Source organism: Arachis hypogaea, chromosome 14 (assembly GCF_003086295.3).
Source record: "Arachis hypogaea cultivar Tifrunner chromosome 14, arahy.Tifrunner.gnm2.J5K5, whole genome shotgun sequence".
Classification (NCBI taxonomy): domain Eukaryota; kingdom Viridiplantae; phylum Streptophyta; class Magnoliopsida; order Fabales; family Fabaceae; genus Arachis; species Arachis hypogaea.
In genome coordinates this window covers 12,034,459-12,054,362 of record NC_092049.1, presented here as the reverse complement: position 1 = coordinate 12,054,362, position 19,904 = coordinate 12,034,459, and the positions used below count along the sequence as shown (strand labels likewise).

The 19,904-nt window shown below is 28.0% G+C and overlaps 2 protein-coding genes across 2 annotated transcripts; one reads left to right on the top strand and one right to left on the bottom strand.

Moving 5' to 3' along the window:
* Window positions 1-1,990: 1,990 nt before the first annotated feature.
* LOC112741528 (ent-kaurenoic acid oxidase 1) lies at window positions 1,991-9,134 on the top strand. The gene is made up of 8 exons (XM_025790546.3): window positions 1,991-2,457; window positions 6,271-6,748; window positions 7,367-7,630; window positions 7,716-7,805; window positions 7,881-7,959; window positions 8,106-8,215; window positions 8,316-8,434; window positions 8,546-9,134. Exons 1-8 carry the CDS (start codon window positions 2,228-2,230, stop codon window positions 8,646-8,648), a joined length of 1,473 nt encoding a protein of 490 aa, XP_025646331.1. The 5' UTR covers window positions 1,991-2,227; the 3' UTR covers window positions 8,649-9,134.
* Window positions 9,135-10,087: 953 nt separating this feature from the next.
* On the bottom strand, window positions 10,088-14,573 carry LOC112741527 (telomere repeat-binding factor 1). Its single transcript, XM_025790543.3, has 7 exons — window positions 14,367-14,573; window positions 13,558-13,735; window positions 13,016-13,233; window positions 12,779-12,863; window positions 11,850-11,933; window positions 10,764-11,111; window positions 10,088-10,487 (listed from the first exon to the last, which is right to left on the bottom strand). Exons 2-7 carry the CDS (start codon window positions 13,705-13,707, stop codon window positions 10,473-10,475), a joined length of 900 nt encoding a protein of 299 aa, XP_025646328.1. The 5' UTR covers window positions 13,708-13,735; window positions 14,367-14,573; the 3' UTR covers window positions 10,088-10,472.
* Window positions 14,574-19,904: the final 5,331 nt, after the last annotated feature.

Genomic DNA, 19,904 nt, shown 5'->3' with positions numbered 1-19,904 from the left:
GTTACCGTGAATAACAAAAAAAATATAATATATAAAGGGTTAAAGTTTAGGAACAGTATAAAGCCATAATTTTTATTTTTTAGTATTTTTTAATGCATTAGTTTTTTTATTTTATATTTAAATTATTATCGAAATAAATAAATAATTTTAGATGTAATAAATATATAATCATAAATGTTATATATATAAAATTACAGTCTAGCTATACATTCAAATATTTTTGGCAATCAAGTCCAACTAAATTGACCAAAACTTAACAAAAATCAATTTTATCACACTAGCATGTATCACACGCGCTTTCAATAATGCAACTTGTTTCTCCTTCTCCATTTCCTCCTCCTCCTCCTTTTGAATTCGTGCCTGATGCTATGTTTTCTTCTCTTCTTCTTTTTCTTTTTCATTATTTTTCTCTTTTGTTATGGTTATCACTTATCACTAACAATACTAATATTTTGCTAACATCTTTATTAATTCTGATTTTCTATAGTGACATCATTAAATAATTTCGGAACCGAAAATATTATTAAAACAAAACCATTGTATAATATCAAATGAACCGAAAATTGTCCATTATATAAATTTGAATTCAGAAACGCGTCTCGAATGAACCGAAAATATTATCAAAACGAAACCATTGTATAATACCAAATAAGCCGAAAATTGTCCATTATATAAATTCGAATTCAGAAATACTTGCGTCTCGAATGAACCAAAAATATTATCAAAACAAAACCGTTGTATAATACCAAATGAACCGAAAATGGTGTTCATAAACAACTGAATTTAGCAATTCCATTCCATTCAAAATTGAATAATCCAAACCTCGTCCATTTGATTCGATTCAGAAGAAAAATCCAACTCGCTCTCATTCAGAAGAGGAGGAGGAGGAGAAGGAGGCGCGTAATTTAAAAAGTTATTATAACAATTTGGTTAGACTTGGTTAAGTATTTTTTTTAATGTAAAAATTTATTCATAAAATTATAGATATTAAGTTAAATAAGATAACTTTTTGTTATTATCTCTCTATCATTATTGGATTTTAACAGAAGTTAGATCCTTTATCACTTGCAAAATTTGTCCACCAACAAACTGAGATTTTTAGTCAATAAATTATAACTCAAATGATATGGTCTCCTCGTACTCATTTAAGAGATCGCGAATTCGAGTCTCCCTATCTCTAGTTAAAAAAAAAAATGGGCTAAGATTTTTATCTTAACAAAATTGATTGCATTTTATATCATTAAGAAAATTTGTTTATAATGTTAATTTGAGATATAAATATTAAGCTGATGAATATTAATGACTTATTTTGTTTGTGTTTTTGTTTTAGTATTTTATGTTTATATTGAAAATAATAAAATTATATTTTTACTTTTTTACAAAATTTTAAAAATAAAAAATACTGAAAATAAAATCCTAAACCAAATGATTTTTTTTAATAAATAAAATAAATTATTTATTTACTGATAAATTCTTTGTTAAATTATTTATAATTTTTTTTTATTATTTATCAATTTATAGTAACAATCGTTGCTACCATCAACAAAACAAGCAATAAAAAAGATCACTTTATATTTAAATTATTTCTTAAAAAAATCAAACAAAAGAAACCCTCAATTTGTTGATGCTTGAAACTACATTGAAGTTTTTTTTTTCCCTAGAACGATGAGACGGATGTGTCGGGTGAAATATTTATAATTTTATACTCCATATATAGAATTCAGGTGTTGCAAATTTTGAAATTATACTATTAAAATTTGGATAGAGCTAAGCTCAAAACATATCGAATCATTGTGAAGCCTAAATAGGTATCTATAAATACTCAATAAAACAAGAAGTATGTTGTCGTCTTGAAATGAAGACAAAGCCTTCATTTAAATTAAACCTAATAATATGTATTTTATACGAAATATTTGATTGGGTATAGTATATAGTATATACGCATTATTGATTTGTAATGTAATTAGTTAGAGAGGACAATACTAAAATTGAGGGGAATGAAATGAAGGCCGGCCACCTCTATTATCCATATGTTGTGTTTACTTTACACAAATCCATTTTGGCCATAAATTAATTTTGCCTTTTTCTTTTTATTAATAGTTATTAGTGTAATAATGTCCCCTCTCCTCTCTCCTCACTCCTCACTCACACACTCACTCTCTCCCCTATAAAAGGGACTAACATGGTTGTGTAGAAGAAGTATTATTAGTAGTAGAAAGTAGTGGTGATGATGATGGAGATAGGAGTGGTGGTGGTGGTGGTGGCCATTGTAGTAGTAGTAGTATTAATGGTTATGAAGAATGTGAATTGGTGGCTGTATGAATCCAAATTGGGGGAAAAGCAGTACTCTCTGCCACCAGGTGACATGGGATGGCCCTTCATTGGCAATATGTGGTCCTTCCTCAGAGCTTTCAAGTCCTCTGATCCTGATTCCTTCCTCTCTGCTTTTGTCTCCAGGTATCTTGCTCGCTCCGATCTTATTGCGGCTTGTTAGAAATATAACTATTTATATGTTTTCTACTATCAGTTTAAGCTTTTAAGAGAAGGGATTCGTCGCGAGAATCTTATTACATGCTGGGGATAGTTTTAATTTGTATGTGTGTATGCTTTGAAACTGGATGATAGGTTCTAGCTAGTAGTAAGTATAGGCTTAAGGCATGTTTGGTTTGAAAATCTAGATTATAATAATTTAATGAAAAAGTTACAAGGGCAAAGGCCTTTTTTTTCTTTCATAAACTATGATTTAATCATGCATTTAGTTGTATGGTTCCACAGCTTTGTTGTGTTGAGCAAATTAAAGCTGCTAATGTTCGTGGCCCTAGTAATGCAAGATAACATGCTTTTTCACTTTATTTCTTAAGATGGCAGAAAAGCTTGGAGTATTGTGAAATTACCATAAACCTATGTGCATGTATATCTTTCTAGATTGACTTTTTTTTTCCCAAAAACAACTTCCAAACACTTAATATTATACCTTCATTTATTTTTTTTTTACCTTTTCTTTGACTCAGATTATAATGTTGGAATTAAAATAAATAAATAAAAGATACAAAAAGACAGAGGAGCAACACTTATATTACATCAGAAAAAAAAGAAGAGACGCACTTATTTGTCATTTTCCTTGTCACTTAACACTTTGATTCTATGTTGTGGCATAGAATCCACCATATGTCAACAACACTATACTCCTACTTTCACCTTAATTACTTTATTGCTTTTAATTAATTATTTATGTACATTTTTATTCACGTTATATAGGAATTTTAAAATATATATATATATATATATATATATATATATATATATATTTTTTTTTACTTTATTCAAAATTTCACAATATAAAAAACTTAATCATTTATTTTAGATTTAAAATTTATTTATTTATTCTTTTGTCATATATTACATATAAAAATATGAGGAATGCTAGGGACCAGTAACTTTTGTGATTTGTAGCTATCAAATAGCCATCAATGATGATTTTAATGGTGTGAGATTTCATCTAATAGCTCACTTTTCTTTGCTGGTTACATGCTGGCCAGAATTTAACAAAGTTGCTGCCCCTAAACTTTTCCTAAAAATATATTTAAGTTTCATAAATTTAAACTAGATAAATTTTCAATATAAAAAGAAATCATACTACATAATTATAAAAAAATTAACCATTGGTATAAAAATATAGAATAATTTTATCTTTATAATCAAATTTCATAATCGATATGATTAAACTAGATTCGTATTTATAATCAGACTTTACAAAAAAGAAAAAAGAAAAAAAAAGAATCAGTTACACAAAGCTTTTTGTTTTAAAAGAATATTTGATTTTTTTTTACCAAAGATACGAGACTCGAACCCGCAACCTCTTAATTGAGTATGGAAAGACTATGTCATTTGAGCTATTACTCATTGGCAAAAGAATACTTGATTTGCCAAGAAGCAATAGCTTAAATGACATAGTCTCCTCATACTCAATTAAGAGGTTGCGGGTTCGAGTCTCCATATCTTCGGTAAAAAAAAAAAAATACTTGATTTTCACATTCACTAATTGAATAATCATTTAATTAATTTTTTTTCTTTTTAGGAAAATATTAAAATGAAAAGATATTCCGTTTTTAAGTTTTGATGTCCGGATACGTACGTCAGGTTATGCAGTGTGGGCCTCCCATTATTTGGAATTGCTTAGGCCCTATTTTTTTTTTTTTTAGTTTCTTGTGGCTACGGTTTAGGGCCTGTCACATTATTGTCTTAATTTTTGGGATTTTGTGGATTAATTTGAGATAAATATAACTTAATGATGATTAATAAATTTTGGAGATAAACTTCAGCATAAGAAATAATAAAATAATTAAAAGTTCTAATTTTGTCAATTTTTTATTTTTTTAGTATGGTATACGTAATTTAGATATATGTGATTTTTTTTCTAAAAAAAAAAAGTTAACAAATAAGAATTTATTTAACTAATTTTATTGTTGGGATAATTGAATTTCTCGGGTATTTAACATTTTTATTTTTTAAGTTTTAATCATTATTCACTAGAAAAGTTACCTACCTAAATATATGATTACCTAATATTGGATATTTTTAGAATCCAAAGCAAAAGGTCATATGTTTATATTTGTATAATTTTTTAATATAATAATAATAATAAAATATAATTAGATATATATGTAAAACATTTATTATACTATAATTGCATACAAATTATAAATCCATAAAAGTGTAGAAATTACGGATTAAAATTCTCAGAGTGAAATTCATTTAAAATTGAAAATAGAGTGCATTGCATGTGAATCCAGTCCAAAAAACAAATGAAGGGAAGTAGACATGTTACTTTATCATTCTAAACGAAATCTTATTCAAAAAGATCAATTTTCCATAATGGATAGTAATGTTATGTTACATGGCATAAAGTTCTTCACTATTATGTGCTCTTCTGTCATATTCCGTAGGAATAGTTTTCTCTTTTTTAGAAAAAGTGGAGAATAATTATAATTCATGAAGCTTGAGGGGAGCAATGTTTTCAGTACCATTTGGCAGTGCTACCAATTTGAATCTGAACATATCTTTTGGTCATGCATAATTTGTTAAAACCTTATATCAATTGAGTTTTTACTTTTATTTTTATTTTTTAAAAATTGAGTGAAAGAAATTCAAGAAACAAAAAAGGAAATGAAGTACAAAATGATGATGGAGACAGTATGGGTCTATTAAGAAGATCTCACTTTGACCACCAAAAACAAATAACTCATTTAAAAAATAATTTATTTATTCAGATATAGAAATTTATTTATTTATTTATTTTTTATTTATTGAAGTATTGTGTATGTTATAACTCGCTGTGGTTGAAGAATATTATGGGCAGTGACTCAGTGATGCACTAGGAAGAAGCATCAAAATATATTAGTATAAAGTTTCTATATTTATAGGTGTTTGCTATAGTATCTAAAAGTTATTATCTAATTGCTAAAAAAAGTTAAATAATTAATTTTAAAATTTAAAAATATAAAAATTAAAAAATTCTAAATATTTAAAAGTTATTATAAAAGATAAGTTAGACACTAAATGAAAGATACTGTAGAATTAATCTTATTTATCATATGATGATACAAAATTCAAATGATTCACCTTCTTACTAGTATAAGTGATGAAAACTTTATGTTGATATTGACTTTTGATTGGAAATGATGTTAAACAAAAATCTGTTAGAATTAAAATAAATTTAACTTAATTGGTTTACACTTGATGTCTTTGAAAAAAATCCTGGCTTCATATTTTATAGAGATAACGTTGGGATAAAGATTTTTACTTGAAATTCAATCAAATCTGAATATATAAATACATAAAATCCCTTTAAAAATTTTCATATCTTGAAAGATCCCCCTTTTCTTTGTTTTTATGCAGCTGTTGCTGGATCACATAGTGTTATGTTTTATCTTTTTTGGATAATAATGATTTTCTTTGTTCTGTTTGTTCTTTTTCTGCATCACACCCCAAAAGTAGAAACCTCTTGTCCTTGGTACAACTGGTAGTAGGGTTATCAAAATAATTTTGATAAGTTAACCTAAGAACACTAACTATGAAATGTAATTGATAAGGCTTAATATAAAAAAACAAGTTAGTTATGTAAAATTGTACCAAAATTATATTATTGCATTATCTTGGTCTGCTACCATGTGACACTAATATAGGACTATTTGTGTTTGAACTTTAATACTCCATGTATATTCAATAACTAACATTTTTATTTTCCAATTAAAAATAAAATATGCACAGATTTGGAAAAACTGGAATGTACAAGGCTTTGATGTTTGGGAACCCAAGTGTGATTGTGACAACACCAGAAACATGCAAAAGGGTGTTAACAGATGATGAAAAATTCAAACCAGGTTGGCCTAGATCAACCATTGAGCTTGTTGGCAAGAAGTCATTCATTTCCATGGCGTACGAAGAACACAAGCGCCTCCGGCGTCTGACATCTTCGTCCATCAATGGCATGGAGGCGCTGTCGCTTTACTTGACATACATTGAAAAAAATGTGATAAGTTCTTTGGAGAAATGGACCAAAATGGGACAAATTGAGTTCTTAACTGAGATAAGGAAGCTTACATTTAAGATCATAATGCATATTTTCCTAAGCAATGAAAGTGAACCTATTATGGAAGCATTGGAAAGGGAATACACTGCTCTTAACTATGGAATTAGAGCCATGAAGATTAATATTCCTGGATTTGCATACCATAAAGCATTCAAGGTAATTGTTATTATGTTCTTCTAATTTGAATGAAATAAAGCACTGCCACAACAGTTTCAAAAAGGTTAATGGTTAAAGCTATTTGAAAATATTTAGTTACCAACTTCTCATGTTAACAACTTTATTTGTTAAAGATAGTGTATGTTAATGAAGCTGATTAGAAAGATAGTCAAGATAATTTAAATAATTCATTGGAAAATGAAAATACTTTTGCTCAGTCTATGGAAGATAAAGAAGATAATCTTTTTCTTTTTTTAAACCTTTTTGGTTTCTAATCAAGCATAATAGAGGGTAGTTATACTTATTTATTATCATTGTGCACATTCTTCAAACCAAGTTAAAGTTTGTTTATGTAAGATTCAGATTGTAACAGAATGTAGAACTATCAAAAACGGATTTAATTAGAATACTGGAAGTATGAAGAAACAAAAAAATGAACACTGTCACACTAGCTATTATCATAGATTTTAACTCTCACTACTTGAATAGTTATACAAATAAGATAATCTAATTTCACGACAATGTAAAAAGTTTTATATATATTGTCAATGTATCACAGTTAAACTCATTCAAAACGCGACATTTTATCGTCATTTAAGGGTGTTTCTTTTTTTTCAGGCTAGAAAAAATCTATTGTCTGTATTTCAATCTATTGTGGATGAGAGAAGGAAATTAAGGAAGGAATATTCGCCTATGAAAGCCAAGGATATGATGGATTCTCTGCTAGATGCTGAAGATGACAATGGAAGAAAGTTGAGTGATGAAGAAATCATTGATGTCATGCTGATGTACTTGAATGCTGGCCATGAATCTTCAGGACATATTACTATGTGGGCAACCTATTTCCTCCAAAAGCACCCTGAATATTTCCAAAAGGCTAAGGTTTCTGCTTGCTTAATGAATTTTTCATATCCATATGGTTCATTTCGAATTCGAGTTTAATTTTAATGCGCTGATCCTCGAATAGGAAGAGCAAGAGGAAATCATAAGGAGAAGACCTTCTACACAGAAAGGGTTGACACTGAAGGAAATTAGACAGATGGATTTTCTCTACAAGGTAGATTATTTGTTGACCGTTGATTTCGTCGTCTTAATTTCAAATGAAAATATGTTAATGTTAATTTCGTTCTAGGTGATTGATGAAACAATGCGTGTGATTACATTCTCACTGGTGGTTTTTAGGGAGGCGAAATCCGATGTCGTTATGAATGGTTAGTCCATGTTCTTGTTAGTTGTTAATACTTAATACTAGTTTCTTCTACTAATATCACAACAATTTGCTGTCAAAACATAAAAAGGAAAAGAAGAAGAAGAAAGAGTACTAATAACTCTATATGGAATTTGGATGAACACACAGGTTACACCATTCCAAAAGGTTGGAAAGCTCTTGTGTGGTTCAGATCAGTTCATCTTGATCCTGAGATATATCCTAATCCAAAGGAATTTAATCCCCACAGATGGGATAATGTAAGTTACATAAAACTCTATGTTCTTCAATTCTTGTCTGAATTGAGTTTGTTCCATGTCATATTATTTAACTTCGATAATTTTTTTTTTTTTTAAATAGAATGAACATAAGGCTGGAGAATTCCTTCCCTTTGGAGGAGGAAGTAGACTCTGTCCTGGGAATGATCTTGCTAAGATGGAAATAGCAGTTTTTCTTCACCATTTCCTTCTTAATTACCAGTCAGTAATTCTTAGAATTTAATTTGTATGTACTGAATTTGATTATATATTAGCATAGTGAGAGCAAAGTATTTCTAATAACTACTTTTCTGTTTTTCATATATGCAACAGATTTGAACAGCTTAATCCTAAATGCCCTGTGAGATACCTACCTCATACAAGGCCAATGGACAATTGCTTGGGAAGGTTAAAGAAACGTTCAACATCAACCTAAAATGGAAGAACATAGAATGCATGTGACATGACCATGGCTATTTGTAGTGTGAAAATTCATCTTCATGTTTGCCCTCAGATAAATCCACAAGTCCAAACCTACTTTGAGCTAAGATATCATAGAAGAAGGAGGGAGGGGAATTTCACAATCTACACAAATGTAAGAAATAAGAAAATTTATGAAAGTTCCATCTATCATCATTTATGCACTACTTAGTAATGTATGTGGTCCATCTAGGTGACTGCAAATGTTCTGAAAAAATGGACACATGTAATTTTAGTTTCACTAGCTGCTACTCATAGAAAGGAATTGAGTATAGTTTCTTTCTATGGTTCTCATTTGCATATTTCTTCTTGGTGCATGAAATTCATTAATCTAAAGTTGTAAACTATAGCCCAACATTTTTAATGTAATGGGTAATGGGTTGGTGGTGACTTAATCTTTTTAAGTTAAAATCAATAGAGAATAAGTTAAGTTCAATAATAATTCTCAGACAAGTCATCTAAAATCTTGACATCATTATTTTCCCAACTTAGTATTGATGTCCTTGTTTCTCAAGAATGATTACTCATTTCATGGTTTTTCCGGGAAGTAAAAAAAGTGACAATTAAACTACCCCTTCCACAAAAGGTTCAATCCTCTCAGATAATATTAAGAGCATTACCCAATTCAGTTCATATGTATGAATGCGGAAAAGGGGGCAAAGAAGTCCACTAAAATAAATGTCCTTAGTAACTAAAGTGAGGAAACAAGAAAATATTTGCATGTGAATTATAATTTCAGTTTATTTGATGTATAGTTAAGCATACATGTATTTACCGTACTAAAGTTATAGAAATTGTGAATAGGCACAGATACAGTTAGGAGGTGACTTACAAACTTACAGTGTCTAAAGTCTAAACTATGGCCAGTGTGCTTATCATTAGTAATCACTTAGGAGGAGAATATAAAATTATAAACAGGGTAGAATGCTATTAGCACCCTTTTTTAAACAATATCAATAAAAATACTATTTAACAATTTTATATTTCAATTAAAATGATTCAATTATTTTATTTTATATTACAAACTTTATAGTCAAGGGGATTTCATAAAGACACCCAAAAAAGAAACCAAGGATGATATGACCTTCAAATTTGTGACTATTAAATAAAGTTCGACAGCAATTAGAATCTACGTGGGATTGGTAGGGGAATGTGGGGACTGAACCTCCCAACATAAACCACACACTCCTAATAAGAGGGAGTTGTCTTCTACCAATTTAAGGAATATGGTAATAATAAATTCATAAAAATATCTTGTTTGTTTTCCTTTAATTGGAAAGTAAAAGACAGCTGGTTCCAACAGAAATCACAAAGCAGTCAACACTTCCAACAACATGGAGATTATATTTCAGTCTTGCTTTTCCACTTAACACGGGTTAAACATATGTCAAATAATGAACTAAAAAAGCTGTTTATGTTATTTGAAAAAATATCAACAGATTCCCATACACCTAAAATCTGCTTTCTACAAATGTTACATACAATGATCAACCATTATGCAACAATGACGGGAACAACAGCTCTGAAGAAATTACATGAAAGATTTAAGAGATGTTTCTATCTACAATAAGGATTTTCAAGATCCAAAAAAAAAAAAAAAAAAAAAGAATAATCTCTAATAAATGTAAAAACCTGCATATAGCCACTAGAAAAACCTCCAATATAGATGTGTAAGATATAGACATTAGACAATGCCCAGCAGAAGATAAATATGTATCTGGCTGTCAGTCCTACTGATTGCCATGGTAGATCGCTCTTCACGTCAATTCTTCAACTTCGATTAAGCATGGATCATCTACAAATTTAAATATGTAAAATGAATTAAAGCACAAAATTTATGTACAATGTCTCCAAAATGATAAATCCTCCATAACTAGATCACATATTTGAGACACTGTCCCTCCCTTATATCCAGGTTAAGATGACATTTGCTAGGCATATTTAAACATGAAGCTCTAATTCTAAATTATTTTTCCCCCAAGTTTTCATACAAAATAATATTCTAAAATCTAAATGTTCCAGCGGACGTATTAGAGTATCTCAAAAGAAGAGGAAAAATAATGAGTTTTACCATCTTTGGGGTGTTTCGACCCTTCAGTGTTTTCATAGCAGCATCTGCAAAAGCTTGTGCCGCCTCTGCATCAGCTTCTGCTGTCTCTGCCTCTCTTGCTGCCTCTTCAGCTTCTGCTATGGCAGCTTCTGCTTCTGCAACTGCTCGAGCAGCAACTGCAGCTGCCTCTTGTGCAGACATCGACCTTATCTTTGCTAATTCTAAATCTACCTGAGACTTCGTAAGGACATTGGTCTCTTCCTTGTCACCTCTCAAAGAGGCTTTCTGCCTCCCATCCATTAACAAGCTTGAGCTTCTTCTTCTGTCAGAATATGCTGGCGTAGGTGCAATCCTATATCTGCGTTTTACCTGAAATATCAACTCACCCACTAAGATCTCTGGTTGAAAATGTTAAACATAACTGCGACAAAATGAAAAGTATAGCATCCAGACTCCAGAATAGTGGATTCCTGAAAATAATACAACAAACAATTGCTTCTAATTCATTGCAGAAAACAAAGAAATCTTGCACAAGTCCATGCATGAATTCACAGTTAAAAGTCGCATGTAGATGCCCAAAAGGGCAAAATCCCATTCAATTTACCCAACTGGCAGCTGTATGTAAGCAAAGCAATATATCAATAAATAAGAGGAACAGCAACTGCGACAACAACTGATATCAAGGACATGAACTAGGTAAAATTCAGAGGCTTGGCATCCATTTCAAGCCTACATTTTGTAATTTCTCATTTTAGCAGAAGTGTAATATGTAACTCAGGTGGACACTGGGTAAAAGTATTCATGGTAGGACACTAAGTGGCCTACATTTCAGTTTGACATTTCTCCATGAACAAGCGACTAAAATTAGGGAGATAGGTAGAAAATTGTATGGTTAGAATTACAATTGACACTTTTTCTTCTCTCCATCTTAACCACATTCTGCTTTTGTCAAAAAGAAATTACAATTTGCACCTTTCTTTCGTGAATGTAAATGCATAATATTGTGCGAAACAAAACCAGTATTAGTCACCAGGTGAATAAAAATGCATTTATTGTTTCATATTCAAGTCATCCAAATATCGTCCACAACAGATGGATATGAGATACCTTGATCAGCTTTCCACATGCTGTCAAATACTTTAACTTTGCTGACAACAACCTTTTGAAGTCAGGTGGTGCCCAATATTGGTCCTACATATTACAATCCAATGACATTTAACTAATATCGAAACAAAAAGAATATAATATCTCATGAAATGTAAAACACAGTAGTATCATACAAAACAGAATCTATGATAATTTATAAGTTAATAACAAACACGAGGATTTCACAATTTACAAACAGGGTTAACGTCATTGCTCAACCACATAACGTTCGGTGCATGGAGAGTTCAAACGGTGTCACATTTTTTAAGCATCATTTCCACCACAAAGCATATTGATGATTCCAATTTCAAAAGATGCTTAACCGGTAACCAAGAAGAAAAAGGGAAAACAACCAATCCCACTAAGGGATATATATATATATATATGAAAACAGTCAATCATCTAGTCTAAAACTAATAAATTGAATCATATATACGTCAAATAAAAAAGTTTGAAGCCATAAATCATAAACATATCACAATAATAATCACAAAACACTTAGACTGAACAAAATAAAAAGGCACTTAAAACAGTATAGAAATTCTTATCCAATTAACACAAACTAAAAGCCCTTCCATTCTTCCACAAGGAGGATTAGAGAAGAATTTTAAGACAATAAGAACATACATATTAAGAGGAAGACTAGAGTGAGAAGGAATATAGAGAATTGTATGGTATTTTCAATTTCCAACTCATAATAATGAGACTGCATAACACATCAGGGCCAAGAAAACCACATTAGCCAAATTTTGTGACTGAAAACAGATCTTGTCTACAATCATAAATTAATTACACGAACTAAAAAATCATCCCAAAAACCAAAATTAAAAAAAAAAAAACAAATGAATAAAAAGTAGAACAGGGATTATACTTCAAAATAAGAATAATACCTCTATGAAAGCTGCAATAGTTGTCTTATTAGAACCACCAGTTTCCTTCAAGGTAGTTATTGCCTCCATTATAAGGTTATCCAATCTGTAAAATTTAAACATGATATTCATAAACAGATACCATTAACAATTGCGCATACAACTTCAACTACTAAAGTTCCACTTTTTTCTGCAAACCAGGTAGAGAAATTATAGTGAAATGTTTTAACAAATTTGAAACAAAATAGAGAGTCCAACCTTACAATAGACCTTTTTGGACCAGAAAATGGCACCACCTCTCTAGAAACTTGAATAGGCTTAACATCAACAATATCTTCATCACTTGGAGTAAAAGGAGGGACAGCGAAAGGGTTCTCGTCGTGTTTTGGGGCTTGATGCACCCTTCTGATAGCCAACCTAGACTTTTCCCTAGAACTCCATCCATTTGCCATCACACTCAGATTTCTCCATTTATCCTATCCAGTATAGCCCATATCAGCACCACACATATAAGTCAATTTGTATAATAACATTGCGAACATAGCGGAAATGGATATTGTCACTCCTATTTTTATAATGCTACTCTTCTTTCTGTAAATACATGCAAACATACAATGTGCAAAAATCATGTGTGAAGAAGTGGTATTATCAAAAATAGGAGTGGCAATAACATTTCCCTAACATAGATGGTCCAATACAAATTCATTATGATATGTATAAAATTTTGCACTTCTTGAAAGTATGACCTTCAACTTTGAGAAATAAAGCACCAACAAAGACAAAAGTACCAAGATACAGACCTTGAGATCCACATTGGACCGCAGATACAAAACACCACTAAATTCTGGATCCTTGAGTATTGTACGCCATTTACCAACCCCATGCTTGACAACTCCAGCTTTAAGAGCTGCTTCCTCTTCAGATGTCCATTTCTGCTTAGGAGCACCCATCAGGAGTAGCAGAGAACTACTCTCTTGGCTGCAAGGGTACGTTTTACAAATATTAAATCCACCTTAAATATCAAAAACACAAGTTTTCAGAATCTGAAACTGTAGAAACTCTAACTGCAAAACATTTCCTATCCAATAATGAATCTTAAAATGTTCTTAACTATAAATACATAATTTTATATTCAAACTTCAACTTTGGGGGCATGGCTTAAGAATCACTCATCATCCTAATAATAGCATAAAACACATGCCCTAGGTACTTACTCAACCAAAAATTATAGATCCAGCTTCAAAGCTTTTAAACCACATCCAATTCTTCAATTCCACAAGCTCCGAAACATTCAATTTCACGAACAACATGTTTTACCAAACCATCCAACAAGATCGTGCTAACAAATAGAACTACCCTAATGCTCGATTCATAATTTCATTTCTAGAACAATACCAGAACCAGAGAACATGCAATGCAAATGAAAACCAGTTCCGAATCAAATAACAGACCTAAGAATTGAGCATCATCGGAAAAAGAAGAACCCGATCACAAAAGCGTTAAGCATGATTTTACACAACAAATATATAGAAAGAGGTTATGATGTAAAAAAAACCCTAATCGGAGAGAGAGAGAGAGAGAGAGAGAGAGAGAGAGAGAGAGAGAGAACCTCAATTGGGGAAGAAAGTGACGAAGAAGAAAGAGAAGGTGAAAGAAAGAGGCGTTAGGGTCGCCAGTTTGGTGTGAAATTGCATATCCTTCTCAGCCACTCGACTCTCGTCCCGCGCCAGACGCCTCAGCCCTCAACCGCGGACCACACGACCAACTTCTACGTTCAACTCACCTTTCTATCTTCTTGTCTTTTATCATTTTCAATAAATAAATCATCTTTTAGTAATAATAAAGACTTGTTTGGATTCCATTTTAGAAAATATTTTTTTTATAAAAAATATTTTATAAAAATAAAAATAATTTTATGTTTCAGTATTTTATATAAAAAAAATTATTTATTAATTATGTTTGGATAAAATAAAAGTATTTTTTTGGTTATTTATTATATAAAAAATATTTTTAAAAAAATTTAAAAAATATAAATGGTAGCTACTTAAATTTTATTTTAATTTTTTTAATACTTTTATTTTTATTATTAGAAATTTGCTAAACTTACTAAAAAATAAAAAAGTTTTTTTTATTAAAAAAATTATCGACTCGTACTTGGAACCTCTTAATTGAGTATGGAAAGGTTATGCCATTTGAACTATAACTCATTGGCTGATTTGATAGAATTAAGTATTTAACGAAAATTGTAATTTAACCATTTTTAATTATCAAATGAAGATACGTGCAGGTGAGTTTTTATCTATACCAATATATCTATACCAATATAAAAAAATAGTAATACATTTACGGACAAAATAATTCATTTTATAGACACTATTTGCCCTCAAATAATTCATTTTACAAATCAAATTTATGGACAAAATAGTAATAATACATTTTTGTTTATAATTAAAAAAAAGTCATTAACACATTAAATAACTGCTGCAATCGTGAGGAAATTAAATAACTGCTCCACTTACAAATATTTCTCACAGTTGTCGATCCTTTTTTCTACATCTTGCTATCTTTTGATTCTGACATGCATTTACTAAAAAAGGGATACCTGCAAATCATCGTGAGAGAATTTGACAAGGAAGTTGATACAATTTTTATTCCAACTCCATTGCCAAATACAGGTACCTTTTGAAAAATAATAATAGACGTTATGATAATACAAGTGATTGGTATTTTATATTTACTGTTTATTTTATTTTTGAGTACTAATTTTTAATTTTTAAAAGAAAATTCAAAGGACAAGTACTTTTTATCTTATTCCATTTTTACATTTAAAGTTTGTATTTTTTTGTATAATTATAGATCGAGCACCACTACTCAAATATATTCTATAGTACTAAAATTTATCTATAAATATATTCTATATTTATTAAAATTTATCAATATTTTTTTTTGCATTGTTTGATACATATTATATATTATTAAAGTCTATGTTTATTAATTGATACATATTATTAAAGTCTATGTTTATAATTTCCTAAACTATCTAAACTATTAATTATGTAGAGTATTAAATTTGACATTTATTTATAAAGAGTATTAAAATTGACATTTACTAATTTTTTAAATTATTGCAAAAAGATTAATTAATTTAATATTATTCATCTGTCATATGATTGGCATATAAAAGATGTAAAAAAATTTATACTTACCAATGGTAGAGTAAAAAATCTCTACGTATATTTTGTTAATTTTTTTCTTTATTTTTAATATGTTCTATATTAAAAAATATTATTTTTCATTAATTATTAGATTGACATATAACACAATAAATATAATAAATATAGTAAAATACGAACTTTGTTAATTGATTTTTTAAATATTTTGGCAACTTAGGATAAGAATTTTGTTAATTGATTTTGTTAATCTCTTTCTTATTTTTAATCTATTTTACATTGGATAATATTATTTTTTATTAATTATTAGATTGACATATAACATTTAAATGTCTTAAGATAAGAACTGTGTTATATATTTTTTCGTTATTTCAACTTTCATGATTATTTAGTTCTCTTTATTTTTCTATGTCATAGGCCAAATAAGTTTTAATTTATTATTTTTCTTTTATATATATATATTCTATTTTAAAAATTATTTTATTTTTTTAGGTTTTCGAATATGTTTTATTGTATTTTTCTTTTACTTTAAAAATTTTATGGTCGAAGATATTCTGTTAAACGATTCTAACCATATGATCAAGGAAGAAGTTCAAGATAATAAGTTTGAATTTTGGTAATTTATTGAGTCTAATTGAAATAAACACATTGAAATACAATAAGCAGAATCGTTAATGCAACATTTATTAATGAATAATTACTAAAAGAAATATTATCTATACCAATATATAATGGGGATATGGAATTGTGGTATCCAATTTTTTCTTCTTATTTTATTCTTGTTTTCTTTTTATTAAAAATTGGCTTTATCCCATGACAGAACTTAAAAATAGATTTCAATAAAAAAAACTGCTACTACGTTTTCAATTCTTTTTATTTTATTTTATTTTATTTTTTTAAAAACTGGCTTTAACCCACGACAGATTTAAAACTGATTCACTTTCAACCCACGACAGAATTTAAAGCTAATTCAGTTTCAATTAAAAAAAACTATTAATACGTACTCAATTTAAATACGATTCACTTTCAATAACAAAAACTTCTGCACCTTCAATCGTACTTTACTCAAGAGAGTTAAATATCTGTTTCACTTTCAATGGTGCTCTTGCAATCGTTTTTCTTCTTTGCGTCTTGCTACCTTATGTTCTGACAAATATAATTGGAAAATTCAACGAATCAGCAAACATATTATATCAACTAATATAATTTCTATCCTAAATCCATTGCCAAGATTAACTACAATTAGACAAATGGTAAGAGCCATCCATCATCATCATCATTTTGTTTCAGGTAACATAAAACTTAACATGTATTATGATAATTTAATTTTTTCGGCTATAAATTCAATTTTTGCTTAATATCTGTATTCTACTCTTTGAAAAATCTAGAATTGAAAGCGCATGATAATGGAGTTGGTCCAAATAACAGACGATGTCATAGTAACATAATTGGTTGGTATTCTATAACAAAATTAATTAAATTAATATACACTATTTATATATTTCTGATGCTTATTATTTAACTTAAAAAAATTATATATAATAGAGTACTCCTTAATAAAAAATACAAAAAGTTACTAGAATTTGGTGTCCAATTTTTTTTAGACTTCGTATATCCTTACATAATTTATTTCATAAAATAAATTTAGTGGACAAAATAATAATTTTTTTTAATATTCCATCTTTATCATATAGTATATAAATAATTAAAAAATTAAAATAAATAATGTATTCATAAAACTAATAATAACAAATAGAATAAAGAGAAAAAATATTAACATATCGCCTATTTTTTGCCACGTGTATTTTTAAATTTGAGTGATTAAATATATTTTACAAAGTAATAAGTATAAAATGAAAATAAATTTGTTTCTCTAAATTATTAATTTAATAATATTAAATATATAATAAATTTCTAATGTGAAATGTTAACATATAAACACAAAAAATAAAGATAAATTAGAGTATAACAAATAAACTATTTTTTTTAAAATATTTCTGCAATCTTAACGGACAAAATACTCATCATATTGTTAATTTATCATAATAAATTAAAAAAATAAATTTAAAAATGTCACAAATTAATGGACGATATTCAAACTTTGAAAAAAATCAATAAAAAAATTATAATAGAAGAATATTATTTTTAAAATATTCTCTATTTTAGAATAAAATTAAACAAATTTAAAATAATTAAAATCACCTTTATACGCGACATAAAAGTTAACTTTAATCATGATAACTAATTTTACTTTTATGAATTCAAATTATGCTTATTATCTGTATTGCTCTTTAAAAATATAGGTCTGGAATCATATTATAATGAAGTTGTTCAAGTAAAAGATGTGGTGATGTCCTAACTGGTTAGTACCCTATATATTTAAAACATGTAATAACGTCGTTTTAAGTCATTTTGCCTATACATTAAATCTTAATATAGAAGATTAACAAAATTAATTAACTTAATTTACGCGATTTGATTTGATTTCTGAGAACTAATTTTTAATTCTTTTAAGATAATCTACAACATATTAAGTTTGTATTTTTTTTTTTTTTGTATTAGTATAGGTCGAGACATACACCACTGCTACTAATTCAATGCCTCAATCAATCTCTTATAATGAACCAGTTACAAACAATGCTAAAAGTCATGCAAATATGAAGTTAGTACTCACTTACTCTACTTATATTTTTAATATTTTATCTTCATCGCATAATATTCATTTAAAATATTTTTTGTATTGAATAAATTAAGAGGTTTGATATTGTACACTACTATATAAAATGCCTAATGTTAAACAAAATTATGAATTCTATAATAAAAAAAATAAAACAAATAATTAACAAATACTATAAATTTTAAATTGGCAATACATTCATAAAACTAATAATAACAATAACTTTGTAATAAAATTTTGGTAACAACATATATCTTTTAAAATTAAATAGTAAAATTAGAAAAGATCTCCCTTAAACACAAAATAACAACTATTGAAAAATAGTACAAAAATATGTCTTATTTTATCTCATGTATTTATTAATGTATTGTATAAATTATATGGATCCTTTTTATTATAGAATCTTTACCCAATTAAAAATTTAATAGATAGTAAAATTTGGTCATGGAAAAATGTGTTCTAATTTTTTAAAAAATATTAAAATACTATATTAAATATTATAAGTCAATAGCTAACTAAATTAAAAATATAGATAACATTGTATATATTTTTATGAGTTATCGGACAAATTTTTATTGAATAACTAATTTAAGTACAAACTAAAAAAATGCTACTACAAATATATATTATTTAATGGCAATAACCCAATACACATAACATCATTTAATGATAAAAAATAAATCTTAATTAAATTGCAGTAACTAAATAATAAGTCCTTGATGATAAAAAAAATTATCAAATTAAAATTTAATAATGTATGAAATATAACATAAACACCAAAAAAAAAAAACAAAATAAAATACAATGAATAAACTAATTTTTAAAAATATTTTCGCAATTTTAGCGGACAAAATCTTCATCATATCGTTATTTTGTCATAATAAATTAAAAAAATTAATTTAAAAATACTATAAATTAATAGACGACATTCAAAACTTTTAAAGAAATACAATAGAAGCATTATCATTCTGAAAATACTTTTTGTATATTTTAGAATAGTTGAGAATAAAAATTTACTCTATCGAATATTTCACCTCATATATTACCTAGAACTTTAAACTATGACGATTTTATATTACCTCTTTGTTGTGTGGTTTTATAATTTAACATTTTAAAGTGTTTTATAGTAATTTTAATTTCAACAAAATATGATATAAATAAGATCACGTCAATATTAAAATAAAAAATATTTATCTAATAAATTAGAAAAGTAAATAATATATTAACAGAAAAATAAAATTAATTTCTTAAAAACAATAGAAAAGCGGCTGAACAGGCACGTTAGTGCCTGTTGAGCCAC